General features: G+C 36.6%; 1 protein-coding gene across 1 annotated transcript; it reads left to right on the top strand.

The window, feature by feature from the left end:
- Positions 1-9,492: 9,492 nt before the first annotated feature.
- LOC100247042 (transcription initiation factor TFIID subunit 14b) lies at positions 9,493-14,649 on the top strand. The gene is made up of 6 exons (XM_002275436.4): positions 9,493-9,762; positions 9,944-10,032; positions 10,124-10,345; positions 10,792-10,979; positions 11,059-11,180; positions 14,261-14,649. Exons 1-6 carry the CDS (start codon positions 9,649-9,651, stop codon positions 14,345-14,347), a joined length of 822 nt encoding a protein of 273 aa, XP_002275472.1. The 5' UTR covers positions 9,493-9,648; the 3' UTR covers positions 14,348-14,649.
- The last annotated feature ends 550 nt before the right edge of the window (positions 14,650-15,199 follow it).

Below are 15,199 nucleotides of genomic sequence, written 5' to 3'. Positions count from 1 at the left end.
ACATTGGATATTGTTTCTACAAAACCATTCTTGGTTCTAATATTAATATCACATTTTCCTATTACTTTCACAGTAGAACAATCACCAAAACTTACAGTAGAATGAAAGCCTTCATTTAAATAAGAAAAAGAAGACTTACTTCCACACATGTGGTTGTTGCAACCTGTATCCACATACCATATGTCTTATTGGAGTTCCTCATTAACATGATAAGCCATCAACAAAGTCTCTGATTCATTCTTTTCTACTGCAAAATTCAATTTCTCCACTTTCTCTTTGTCATTTGGCAGCTTGGTATAACATTCAGATCGGTAATGACCAAATTTATGACATCTAAAGCACTCTACTTTGGATTTGTCAAAATGTTGATCTTGTCCTCTAACTTTACCCTGAAATTGATCATCATTGGCTTTGAAATGCCTGATGCCATCTCTATTGCCTCGATCTCCCCTTCCTCTACCTCTACCTTACCTCTACCCTTTCCTCTAGAGTTTGAGAAATGAGTAAAGGTAGAAGCTTTCAAAGCTTTCTCCTCTATAGTTGTATTTCAGTTCATCTTCTGTTCATGGACTAGGAAGGAGCTCTGCAATTTATCAAGAGAGAATGCATCTATGTCTTTCGATTCTTCAATTGAACACACGACATAATCAAACTTTGGTGTCAGGGAACGCAATATCCTTTCCACAATGGTGACATATTCCATCTTCTCACCATGAAATCACATTTTGTTGCTTATGTCCATAGTCCTGGCACAGTAGCTGGTGACAGATTCCCCATCCTTCATTTGTAAAGTCTCAAAATCTCTTTTCAAGGCTTGAAGTTGTGCACACTTCACTCTAGCAGAGCCTTGATATTTTTTCTTCATGGAATCCCAAATATCCTTGGAAGTTTCTTTGCTAAGAATTGTTTCCAAGATGGGACGATCAATTGCTTGGAAGAAATAGTTCTTTACCTTGAGATCCTTCAACTTCTGCCCTTCAATCTCTGATTTCTGCTTGTCATTTAGTGTTGTTCCTGTTGCTCGTTCTGCTACTCCTGCTTCCACAATATGTCAATACTCCTTAGACCTCAAGAAGTTCTCCATTAGCATGCTCCAATGGTCATAGTGACCATCGAAACGTGGAATTACAGGTTGCACAAAAGTTTCAAAGGCCATCGTTCTCTTCTACTGCTGCTTCTCTTCTACTATTGCTTCAAAAACAAGAAACTAGGTGAAATAGAAATCAAGCTGCTGTTGTATATACGACTCTATCTCACACCTTTTTTTTTTTTTTTACACTCTCAATTTTACTTTTCTCACTCTTTTTCTTTGCCAGTCTCTGATACCACTGATACAAAGTGTAAAAAAAAAAAAACGTATGCAATTTGTAAAGCTCTCTCTATTATTCATCTGATAAAATAATGGCCTATAAATAGGCAGTACATGTAGAACAGAAAACAACTAAGTCTACCACACTAAGACATTAACCTCAACTCCTATAAACTAGGCAAAGAAAAAGCTACTTTCTTGTAACCACTAAACAAACGACTAAGGACTTGGTCAAGCAACAAACTTCCAAAAAACAAATAATGGAGCTTCCAAATAAATAAGTAAATAATATTAAAAATAAATCTCTAACAAAGATGTGGGTTCCCGGACCACCCCCAAACTCAAACAGTACTACCAACCCTAATTATGCTTTTAGAATAGGCATAAAATGGCCCCGTGATCATATGCATATCCACTACATAGTGTTCCTTGGATCCAACCTGAGCAACCAATTACAAACTGTTTCGATGCATGGGCTGTTGTTTCGAACTTCACCTTCGAAAAGGTTCGAGATGAATCACATGCTAAACTCCGAGTTACGTTTACCCAACGTGATGGCCCTAGAGGAACCGTGGCTTCCGCCAAAATATCATTGACTGATCCAACAATCCATTTCGATGAGGAAAAATCGTGGTTAATCGGTGCAGTTGGTGGTTCTGTCAATCTGAAAAATGTTGTTACGCAGGAAATAGGTCATATTCTAGGACTTGCGCACAGCCAAGTTGAGAAAGTCGTCATGTACGCAACCTTTAACTATGGAGTGACCAAGAAATTGGCTCAGGATGATATCGATGGCATTAGAGCTAAATACAGCACTTGATGTATAGACCCCCATTTTGGGAGTCATTCTTGCAGCTGATGCTTGACAAGTGTCACCATCTTGCATGGCCACGTGTCACTCCCGGATTAGTCAATATGGGATCAAAATAGTGGAATTGATGGACTAATCAGAGGTTGACACCTGGAGGAGGATATGCAGAGGAGGTACGTTGCTGTGAGAGGGGCGTCTCTGGCAGGTGGTGCTTTTCAGAGTTGGTTAGGAGATATTTTGGGGGCAGGCCAGCTGCAGGAGGGGGGTCGGGGGCTGCCGTTGGAGATTTTTTCAGAGAGGGAGATGCTTTTCCATTAGAGGAAGGCTGCAGAAATCAGGAAAGAGGGGGAGCTTTTGGTTTGGTTGCGAGAGGGAAAAAGGAGAGAGGTTTGAACTTTCTGGGGGCTGCAAGCCTGGAGATATTTTTGAAAAGAAGAAGCAGAGAGGGGAAACAGAGAAGTGGGAAGCTGTTACAGAGAGGGAAAGCTGCAGGAGGGGAGCAGAGAGCATGGTGAGAAAAACAGAGGAGATTTTTGAGAGAGAGTATTCGTGAGTGAGAGGAGCTTTTCATGATAGTCTGAGAGAGGAGGCTGCCATTGGAGAGTTTTTTTTTCGAGCTTTGGAGGATTCCATTGCAAGGAAGGAGAGATTTTGGGCAACTGTGAGAGATAGATACTTTTCTGGAGTGATATTTTGAAGGAGTATTTGGAAGCATTTCGAAGCTTAACAAAACTTTACCAAAGAATAGCACTCTCAGGTATGATTGCTGCAGGCTTATTGATGGTTTTTGGCTGTTTATCACTCTTCTTTGTCTCTTGTTGATGTTTGGTATTGTTAATCTGAGCATGTCTTGTCTCTGTTGTGAAACGCCCAAGAATCATGCCAATATCTACATTCCATATTGTATTTTTTTCTCACCTAATCAGAGGACTCACGGATAACTCATGAAGTGAAGCCTCTGATGATCACTTTTACTCGTTTTCTTTTGTGTTCTGTTTTCTGTGGTTTCTGCTTTGTTATGGCTCCTATTTGTTTCTGGATCTTGCTCAATGCAACGGCTGTGAGAAGGTATATCCAAGTCTGACTGTGCAGTTTGAGCCAAGTCTTATGGTGACTGTAAGGAGAGGTGTTTATCAGTGAAAATCACAGTAACTTGATGATGAGAATAGCTATAAGGAAGTTTCGGTGCTATGCGATTGATGTTTCGGTATGGGTGACTCATGAAGGGCATTCGATAGGGAATGTGCCAATGCTTGACCAATTGGCTGCCTTAGGTCATGGTTTTCTGCATGAATGACCTATCATTTTCTTTGTTGCCCTTCAAGTTCACGTGGAGTGTAGAAGATGACTGAAGATGCTTGGTGATTCATCTGCTGGGCTTTGTTCATGGCTCTCCGAGTATGAAATACCTGAAATCGAAGGGTTCATGCATTTTTGTATGTTCACATGGGCCACTGTCATTCCTACACGTTCATTACGTGGAGATCCTTGCCTCATTGCCTCACTTGTCAGGACCCCCCATCAGAAACGGGTTCAATCGAATTGTTTTATCAGGCACCATGGCTCGACACATGGCCTCACATAGTAAATTGGTTGATACTGTTGAGTGGCCCATTAATATCGATTATTCTGATCAATCACAAAGGCAAACACGGCATTGACTGGTGGTTTGACTCTTGCAGTTTCAATAGATATGATTTCAGTAGTTCGAGGGGACTTGGCAGAATTGGACATAATGAACTGAACCCCCTTTCAAAATCAGCAATGGACAGATTCTGCTCCGAGACATTTGAAGTTGGAACACATTGGGGCATTTTTGTTGAAATTAGTACCAGGCTTCTTGATGATTCAAGTTCTTTGGTTAACTTCTCTTCTATAGAGAAATTTTCTAGTAGCCACCCGGACCTTTTAAAGAGCAGTAATATGACCTTCTCATTAGAAAGGACCATCCCTCCTGAGAAGTCAAGTTATGCTATTGTCATCCCCAAAAAGACGCTCCTGATAGGTCTCCTTTTCAAGAATTGGGCGAGATCATGCCATATCTGAAAAATAAAGCCAGGTCTGCCTCCAGCTCTGATCTAGTTGCCAAGTCAGAAAACTCTAATGCTTTTGGGAGACGGGAAGAATATGTTGCTGACAGAACAGCCCAAGCCTAGCAGATATTGTTGGAGGGGATAGAGAAAAAGAGCAAGAGGGTGTCTTCTGAAGTTGACCTCGAGTGAACGCAGCTAGGGAGATTATGCCGTTTTCGTTTTGAAAAGACAAATGGGAAGACACCTTGGAGAAGGGCAGCCACAAAAAGATCATCAACAAAGCATCAAAAGGCTGATGAGTCCCCCATGATCATGAAATCTACTGAATCTGAAGTGCTGGATGCAGCTCATCCAGATGATGAAACACCTGCAACCATGGCTCCATCAAACTCACCATTAGACCCTCCCCTTGAACCCCATTCATACCCGTTATATCCCTGCATTCTACCACTATCCAATCAGTCACCTCAACCTTTGCACACATCAAACTCATCCCCATGCTCTTCATTTTTATCCACATACTTTAGCATGGCCAGTGACTGTACTCATCATACCCGTTCTCTCTCATTGCTATATTTCCACCCACCATGCTCACGTTCATACCCATTTCCTCTCATGAATTCATCCACCTTTCATTAAACCTACCTTACCAAACCCATTTCTCTATCCTTCATACCCATGTCTTCATCCATCCAACCTGCCACCTCACTAACCCATCTCCCACTAAATCCCACTACCCAGTCCACCAAGCTCCAATAACTGCTTGGCTTCTGGTCCTGGCTTCCTGTGCTTCTCTTGAAGGGTGAAATGATAGCTTTGCTCCATATTCCTTCAGATCCATTGAAGAAACTCCACATGATTATGGGTATTCTGGAGTATCACGCTGACTACTACTGGAAGGTGGGATGTTGAGGATTATGCTGCCAATATTCCTCTATCGATTGAGGTTCAATGCCACTCTCAAGGTCATGGGAACTCACGTGGCTATTACTGTAAATGGATCAAACTGCCACTTTGAACTGAATGTATTCAAGACAGTGATTGCTATTGGTTTCCCAACATCGATCAGGTTGCTAGGTGATGTATCCGCTTTTTAGGAAGAGAGTTGTTGAAAGATAGGCAATGATGATAGGAGAAGAAGACAACTATAGCAGCAGGTTTTTGAAGAAGCATCTCTTTGAGAATTTGTTAAAGCATCCAGGGTCCATGACAAATACTAAATTGGCAATAAGTGAAACATATCAACAAGCTGACATGTTTTTGTCTGGATACTGAAAGAGTTACTTACCGAGATGATGGTTTTACTACTCCTACAGCAGTGCTTGTTGATAATCATCTCTATGTTGCCAATGTTGAAGATTTGATGGGTAAAGTTGGACGTACCAAAGTGTTTCAATAATGTCGTTTTGACTGGTTCATCATATTCTTGAATGAGGGCTCACTCAGACTCTCTAAAGCCCTGATTTACCCTAACGACCTTCAAAGATAGCCAGAAGATCCAAGAATAAACGAAGCAACGAATGCTAGAATCATGGTACAATCTTTCAAACAACTTCAAGGTGCAGTTGCAGTGGAAATCCTCCTATCAAACTGATCTCATTCTCCAAACAAGCAACTGAAACTTTGATGATAGCTGAGTCTAGTCATTTCTGGTCGGACTTTCTTGGGGATTGAGCACATAGTTACACAGTTGTGATTATATCCCCAAGTACTAACATGAGTGAAGATCTGAAATTTCAGCAAAGGGTGGGAGTTCAGGAGGAGAGACAGTGACGTTGATTCTTCAAGTGATAATTCCAAATCGAGTTCCAGGGGTGAGCCATTTCTCAAGAAGCACAGGCTGGTTTCCTCTCTTATTTCGCCTGGAAATGATGCAACCAGTGGTACTCCTAGATCTCAACCAGAAGATAAGTCTGATCATAATTCAGGGGATCAATTCAAAACTGGGAAAGCTAACAAAATGCAGATTGGATCGATCAAGAGGAGACTCTGATGGGATCACAGCTTTGGTGCATTGCTGGAAGTGTTTGTCAGCATAGATGTTGCTGTTATGAATGACCTGGATTCCTCGGAGAAAGCCACTGCCGCTGTCATCATCATCATCGGGGTCACACCAGTGCAGATGTAGATATTTTCCGTGTGGCGAACATCCTGGAATATGCGCATGGGCAGATCAGTACAGTTGTTTCAATGATTGAAGAAAAGCAAACCTGATTTTGACACCCCTACTGTTGTTGCTGAGGCTGGGAATAAATGCAATTCGTGAAGGTTCTTCCTAGATAGAAGGCCACCAAACCAACAGTTTTCATGTGAACTCACTCAATGTCGCGGTATTGCCATTCTACTTATCAAAGCTGACCAAGGACCCAATGGGAAAACCCCTGCAGGAGTCCCTTAAGAGAACAAGATCAGGGCATGCTGCTAATTCGGTAGGAGTGCACGAAACAGGGTCATTCAAAAAGCCTTTGATGGAATCCATGGAACCAGAAAATAAGACTAGGAGGCGATCTCTTTCATCCGAAGAAGATGGGGACAAGTGGGCAGACTTGTTGCCAGACAGCAAGGAGTTTGAAGCGGCACTTATCGCTGCAGTTCTGGGTTCAGCCACTGAGATAGGGGAGGAAACTGACCTGGAGTAGAGGCAACAGAAGTACTCTCCCATACTGGGCCCACTCTTGCATATTTCCCCTTTGCATGACCACTTTTTGCATGGCCACTTCAGACATGCAGCTTTTGACCATGTGCCACCACCTTTTACTTCCTCATTCTCTGTTTTAATAACTGTTCCTAATCCCATTTTGCAAGCATTTTCTCAAAAATCTGGTTTTCAAATAATTCCAATTCTCTCATGTTTCCTCATTGAAATCTTTAGGTTCCAAAAGTTTCCACTTTCTAATAAAAATTTGCTGTCACTTTTCTCCCCGACAAGCAATTTTCACAACTCCTCATATTTTCAAAATGTTTTAAAATAAGCTAGAATAAAATTCCGTAATTCCAAGCAAGGGAATTTATGGAATTAATTCATGCAAAAATGAATTGGGCCTTGGTGGGGGCCCTACATATGTGATTTCATGATTGATTTACTGATTAGTTGATTGGCTTTCCAGGCATGATTGATTTGCTCTATTCTTGATATGCGCTTAATTACATCTGTTTATTGTTCACTAACCATGTTTCATGATAGCGCATTCGTGATTGCCGCCCAGGTATGCATCTATTCATATTTTGCTCATTCTTTATATATGCTTTGCCTCTCATATGTGCATGATTGATTCGAGTATTCACTTGATTTTCTCATTGATTGTCATGTCAGCTTCACCTTATTAGTAGAGACCCGACTTTAGGGACTTAGAGGGGTGCTACGGTCCATACCGTACCTTCCCAATAAGTAACCTGACCCCCGAACCCGATCCGGTTTTTCACAGACCACCTTTTCCAAATAAGGAGTCACACTTAGGGTTTTTCTTTCTTATTTTGTTTACCCTTTAAAAATAAAACAAAAATAAGTGGCGACTCCAAGTCATTTTCAAATAATCAATAAAAATCATTTTTCAAATAAAAATCGAGCTCGCCATTCGAGTGGGAAATGCATTCGAGCAAGTCGAAAATGCGGGGTCCACAGATGATCAATCGGATATCAACTTGTCTTCCTCGGGAATATCTAAGAGATCTCTCTGATGAAGCTTGAAGAACCCTATTACAAGGGATGTGATTTAAAACAAGTCAAATGAAAGCAATGGAGCGCATTGTTAGAATTAATGAATCACCATAGACACATTATTTAAGGTAAATCAACCAAAGAGTTTTCTTCTCTTTCTTTCCCACCACATCAATTGTGAACATATCTTTAATGAATTTTTAAAAGATATTCCCCTAAACTTTTCCCATATCCATTCTTTTTAGATAAAGTGTAAGTGTGAACTAACAACACAATCCTCATTTTCATCTTTTAACCTCATTCAAACTCGGTTTGACAAAACTTATTATTTATTATTTAATAACTTAAATTGACTTTAAGATAAATTATATTTAAATTATTGACTTACAACTTATTACTTAATTCTTATTTGAAATATTAAGGTTATTTGATAAAATTTATTTGATATATTTATTATCATAAATTATAATGAGAGTAAAAGAGATTGAGTGATAATGAAGGTTATGGAATAGTAAAAAAAATCATAGAGGTAATTAAGATAAATGGGGATAAAAATATAAAATGAATATATGAACTTAAAAATAAATTCATTCTTTTTATTTATTACTTAAAGTTGTTTTTGAATTTAAGTTATATCATTAAGTTTTTTTATCAAATATATTTAATTTTCTTAATGACTTAAATTAAGTTATTAAATCACTTTAAAATATTAAATTTACTAAATACTGCACTAACTCTCTTCTTAACTCCATTTTTCTTTTTCTCCTTTTTTTTTTTTTTTTTGTTTTCTTTCATTCTTTTTCAAATTTAAGAAAAAACAAAAAACATGGTATGTGTTTGTTTATTTGATTTTTATTTTTTTAAGTATTCAAAATAAAATTGAAGAGGAAGATGAAAAGGATGAGAAGGGATCAAATAAAGGAAAAACTAAAGGGTAGAAAAAAAAAAAAGAAATTGAAGAAGAGGGGGTTGGGGTTTGGATGAATATGTTCAATGGGTTAAAGAAGATGATAATTTTGTAATTTCATATTTATAATTTATTATTAAAAAAAAAAAAAAGTGGATGTATCAACAAACCTCATCCAAATATACAAAGAGATTTCGATCAAAAGACATGCAATCAAAAGTTTTTTTTTTTTTTTTTTGTTATCTCTCTTAAATTGAATGCAAACGTAAAAAAAAGAAAAGAAATTTCATTAATCATAAGGAGGAAAGAGCAAATATTACATCATAATTGGTTATATTATTCCTGAATATTTGATTTTTAAATTCTAAATTAAATTAAATTCATTACACTTGAAAATAAATAAAATTTTAATAATGCATGAAGATGGTATAAATGAAAATATCTTACATAAAATTAACCTTACTTTAAAATAGCATTAGCATTTTAGTATAATATATTAATATATACAAATGTATAATACTTTTCAAAATATTTAAATATTCTTAATTTTACATAAAAATTTATATTAGAGTTTAAATTAATTTACCCAAAAGCATGGGGGCAGTGAAGTAAAATTACCCATAGGGTACCTCATACCTGTCACTTTAACGGTAAAAGAAATGTCAAAGCTCTAGTGCACTGCCTTTCAATGAAGATAGGTAATATCAGTCCGACACGTCATTCGGTTGAGGGTTGTTTGGTCATTTTGTTCATTTAAAGTCCTTTTGACAATGACATGTCATGCCCTGATTGGCTGCTCGGGAATCCTGCGATAGGCCTCCCGAAGACGATCCCTCTTTCAAACCCTAGGTTTTCGAATCCATACTCTGCAACAAGAACCCTAAATTCAATCGGTTCCTTTTCGATTTCTTACAACAAGAAGCGCTTAAGATGCACAGCTTGTCGACGAAGAAGCACGGTCCGGATCAACCGGACATAGTTGGGCCCACGCCGAAATCACAGCGGTCGAAAATGGTCAAATCTACGGAAGATGGTGAGAAGAAGGTAACGTTCCTCTTCATTTCAAGTTTTGAACAATTACCCATTATCTGAATCACCAAAAAAAGGAAACCCACGAGGCGGGAACACTTTTTCAATCACAAAACTATAGTGCACTGCTCTAAAATTGCCTTATGATAACAAAGACATGCTGTTTAATGTGTTATTGATCATGGGTCTGGTGTAGAATTTGAATAAAAGGCTCAAAGATGTTGAAATCAGTGTTCCAATAGTGTATGGTAACATCGCATTTTGGCTTGGTAAAAAGGCAAGCGAGTAAGTATTGTATTGTTGAGTGAGTGGTTTTTTGGTTTGCTCATTGCATGTTTGAATAAATGCCTGATTGAGTTTCTGAAATTTTAATTAGGTATCAGTCCCATAAGTGGACTGTTTATGTTCGTTCTCCAACAAATGAGGATCTGGGTGTAGTGATAAAGCGTGCCGTGTTTCAATTGCATTCGAGTTTCAATAATCCCACAAGGGTTGTGGAGTCACCACCATTTGAGTTGTCGGAAGCGGGATGGGGTGAATTTGAAATCGCTATTACGCTTTATTTCCAGAGTGATGTTTGTGATAAGCCATTGAACTTGTGAGTTGCTTTTCAGGTCATACAGTTATCGTTTATGTAGAACATTTTTGGAGCTGGACACTGTTTTTGTGATCTCAGAGTAAAAGAGCTAAAGTTCAAAAGTATGCTTATTTTTTTTCTTTTCTGGTTGGCTGCTGAGAAATGGTAGGAAAAGAAGGAATTAGACTTTAAGCATTGAGAAAACAAAAACCTCCATTCAAGTAAATTTAATACAACTATTCAACTTATTTTAGGTGGTGAGAGTGGGAAAGAAAACAGTATAAAACATATGATTCAAAAAATATTTTATTTTCTTTCCCTTGGTTTTCTTGGCAACCAAGCAGTGAACTAATGAAAGTTGAAACAGTTTCTTTTTAGTTCAAAATCATTCTATTATCTCTGCCTAATATGTGATATTGGAAAACAAGCTGTTAAGCATATTTTGATGGAGTTTAAACTATTTACAGATATCATCATTTAAAGTTGTACCCAGAGGATGAATCTGGACCCATGTCGGCAAAGAAACCTGTTGTTGTAGAATCCTATGATGAAATTGTTTTCTCCGAGCCTTCAGAAGGTTTCTTTGCTCGTGTGCAGAATCATCCAGCCGTTATTGTGCCCAGGCTACCTGCTGGTTTTAGTTTACCACCACCTGGTATGTTTCTTAGCTGTGTTTTCTATAGATTTTGCTCTTTGATATTCTTTACAAGAAAAATATGCTTTGGTTGTTGTAGTACCTCTGGAGGATGTAAATGAAAAGAAGAGGTTTGACTCAAAAGACAATCCTCTAAACCAGTGGTTCAAGAATTTTTCAGAAGCAGATGAACTACTACAACTTGCAGCAGCTCGGCAGCAGGTCAGCATGAATGGGTTGTTTTCCATTTGCATTTACTAGTTCTTCAGTTCATGTGAGAATTGTGGATAATGTTCATGATACATCCACCTAAATGGGAACATATACATTCTACATCCTTCCAAACATGAAGGGGTATCTATTTACACCAAGATGTAATTGTCTGAATCATCTAGATTATAAATGTGGTCTATCATTTTGTCACCAGAAGCTCCCTGCACCATGCATCATGTTAGAATCAGTATTTGAAAAATCAGAAATTTTGGCTGATATTTCACTAAAATTTTGGATTTCGGCTGGCTTTGATATGGAAACAAACCCATTTCAGCCATCCAAAAATCGCCAATAAATCATCATTTTTTTGGCAACTCAATATGGGAACAGGACCCAAATTTTGTCCATCCAAAAATCACCAATAAATCATTGAATTTTTTGGCAATTTTTTCACTAGCCTGTGTTTAAAATTTAATGAAGGGACCGGACCAGAAGAGATGGGGGCTTTACCACAAGCCAGTTTAAATTTAATTTTACTACTGCACATTAAATATTTACACCTTATTTGTCTCTACTAAAACTAAAATGTTAATTCTATATCCATGTTATTAATGAAACATTTAAAATAAAACTTTAGGAAATAAATAAATTTTAATTGTCTTACTTTCAAATTCCATTAAACTAGTTGAAAATATAAAATTATCATGATAATCCTTTTGATGAATTTTTCTATAACTTTTGTATAATAACTAAATACAAGAAAAACATAAACTTGTAAATAAAATTATAAATATTTTAAAAAAAATTAAAAAATTAAAAAAGAAAAAAAAATCATATACATATCATCATTTCTTTTATATCCCTAAATATATCCAAACTAGATAGACTATCATTTTACTACTAAATGTGTTTTTAATCACAGCATATTATTGTCCAATGTCATAAATTTGATCATATATATATATATGTTGTTCTCTTTAAAAATAAAAATAAAAATTCAATACATGTATTATTATTTATTTTATCATCTCTTAGAGTTTTTTTTCTAATATTTCTATGAGTTTTAATCAATTTCCATCCCATCAAAATTTTTGTAAAATCTAACCACCGATATTACACAAATTTCCGGTATCCTTGGTTAGTATAACAAAAGATTTCCCCAATAACAAAAAGATTAAAGCAAATGATCTAATAAGTTTATAGAAAACATTCTTGGAAACTTCCATCATTGTCATGGTTGTAGCACATACATGTGTAACCTTTTGTCCTTAAAATTTAGAATCCTTAAAAGAAAATGGCTTATTTTTTCTCTCTCTCCTTTATTAAATTCTAGTTAGTTGATTTCTGGTAATAGCCTTGTATCACCACGTACATGATAATCTCATGTTGTTGATATGGTACTGTGCTCTCAGTACAGCCATGCACTAATGTCACACTCAAGCTTTTTGTAGTTTCATTGTTCCTTGGGAGGCTTCCTTTAGGAATAGCTCACCATCCTCATTCTGTATGCATTTGTAAGAAAGTTTTACATGAAGAAGAGTTTTGTTCTTTGATCATAGCTCTTTCTTCTTTTATGATGTTAGTGAGTTAGCCACACGCTTTCTATGGCTTTGTTCTATTTATAGTAGTTGTGATGCTATGGGCAAATATGGAACTGTGAACTGATCTCCCACAACACTATTTTTTGGATTTAAGCTTTACCCTCATAAAGCAATGCAACCTTGCAGCATGTGGAAATTATGAATTTTGTTATCTACTCTAGGGTGTGCACCATATGATGAAATACATCTGTCGCCACAAAATCACTCTATAGGTTAGATTATGGGCTATAAACAGTTGAAACATAAGTTGCTGAATCATGAAACTTGGTTCAGTGAATCTTTCGGATTGTATGAAAGGAAAGGAATTGAAGGTTGTTTGACGAGGTGGAGCAATGGAATCAAGCCTTGAAATTTTCTTTTCTTAGAAATTTGTTTTTGCGAGTGAAGAAGTACATAGATATAGGTTTTGTCTTTAAATGATTTTGTAGATTGGTTTGGTTCTTGCTAAGAAAGGGAGTTGTCTTTTGTATTTTCTCTTTTTGGTTGCACCTTATGGTGTTCATTGTATGTGTCTTGTGTACTATGGTACACCATCTCTTTGGCACTTGTTTATTTTATTTTTTATTTTTTTTGCTTATCAAAAAATGAAACTTGGTTTAGTGTAAGAAGAGTAGCTATTGTGGAAAATGAATTTTGATGTCATGCAGTAATGGATAAGTCTTTACATTGTAGTCCTCATGTAGAAGCTTCAAATGTCAATAAAAATGGATGATGTAATTGTTGATGCATAGACTCATTTTGAGAATCAGGAAGAATCATGTAAAGAATGAGAAATAGTGGACTAAGATTGGAATGGCAGAAAGGATTAGTAAGCTAACCCAAATAATTTTGTGTATAGACCTTAACTTCTTTTCATCCAGAAAATATGAGATAGTGAAGCCACTGGGTCCTTATACTAGGGAAGGGCTATTCCCAGACATGCCTCGGTTGCTTCAATGGTCTTTCAGATGGAGATATTTTTTTTTTTTTTGATAAGTTGGTCTTTCAGATGGAGATATACAATAATCTGTTTTGGATGAGTTTGTAGCAACCAAAAATCCCTGGCAATTTGACCGTCCTGATGCTGTTCACACTTTGGTTGCAGTGAAGTATTAAGGCTAGTTACTTAGCCTTATTCATATCATTGCTTCATCTTCCAATCAAAAAAATATCATTGCTTCATCTGAAACTTGTATCATTTGTAATTATTAATAATGTTCTGCCTGAGCAGATAAGCTTCAGAAAGGTTTCAGAAAGGGCTGTGAGTGCCCTATTAGCTAGGACCATGTTTTGGTTAGATCTTTTCCCGGATGGATCATCAGAACAAATTCTGAGATTCCAGGTTTCAGTGCCAAATAGATCCTAAATCCTGACTTTTTTTGCATCAGTGATTGGATAAGTTGTATTATAGCTTCTTTACTTGCATGGCTTAGAGGAGATAAACCATTCAATTTTTACCAAGAAATGCACAAACCCAAAATTTTTGACAATTTAGTTTCAATGTGTTAGGTGCAAGCTCATATCGCTAAACTCAGAAGACAGATAAGTGTAATTGATGGGCAGCATCAACAGTTGAAACCCACATCTGACCAGTGAATTTACAGCGTTCCTACAAATATTGAGACTTCTAATTGGTTTTGATGATGGAGATCCATGATCACCTAAGAATGTAATGATATGTATTTATTCGGCCCTGACAAGTTTGTCCTCTTTTCCATTTTATCTTCTTTTCTGTATTTTTTTTCCTTCTCTAGAAAGCTGAATGATAATGCTGCTCTGCATCCAACTGTAAAAGGAAAAGGAATATATTGTTGTTGGTTAAAAGGTCAAAACTGGTTTTACTTTATCTTATGAACTGTCTGCTGGGTTGATTGAATAGAAACCCTTTTGTTTTTTTATTTGATTGTCCTTCTAAAACATGATAACTCGAGTGAGAACCATATGCTATTATCAGGTTCCAAAGAGCATCGGGTTTGATAGCTGCAGGTTGATTGCTTGTATTATTGTGGTTGAAGAAAATGTCTTTTCGTGGGGAATACTTTGAACTGTTGAATGATGAATAATTGAAAATGTAACTATGGTATGATGTGATTTTTACTTGATTGTGTCATTTGGTTGGAAGTACTGAAAAATAAAGATGAGATTGAAATTTTGAGCAGATGATTTCCATGTTCAAGTTCATGACTACCTGTATTAAGGAATTCCAGAAGGTGTCTTTTCATTATTTTTCTGGGGCAAAAGTGCTTAACACGCTGGGGTGTTTGGATCCCATGGTTATCATACTATATCCTCTAGTATTTATATTTCAACAAATCAAGAAAAGGTTCAACTTCTATAGGCTATGATTAGATTTTTGTTACCTTACTTTAAGATCAAGATATTTATCACAATAACATATATATTCTATTTATAATTGACATTTAAATTTTAATGTAAAATAAATTTTAC

This window comes from Vitis vinifera, chromosome 3 (genome assembly GCF_030704535.1).
Source record: "Vitis vinifera cultivar Pinot Noir 40024 chromosome 3, ASM3070453v1".
NCBI lineage: Eukaryota > Viridiplantae > Streptophyta > Magnoliopsida > Vitales > Vitaceae > Vitis > Vitis vinifera.
This window is presented reverse-complemented; position numbering and strand designations above follow the sequence as displayed.

Bases quoted from the DNA above. Each gene is read 5' to 3' on its own strand.
- LOC100247042 (XM_002275436.4), top strand. From the start codon at position 9,649: ATGCACAGCTTGTCGACGAAGAAGCACGGTCCGGATCAACCGGACATA. The intron at 9,763-9,943 runs GTAACGTTCCTC...GGTCTGGTGTAG, and splicing joins CGGAAGATGGTGAGAAGAAG to AATTTGAATAAAAGGCTCAA. The intron at 10,346-10,791 runs GTGAGTTGCTTT...AACTATTTACAG, and splicing joins TGTGATAAGCCATTGAACTT to ATATCATCATTTAAAGTTGT.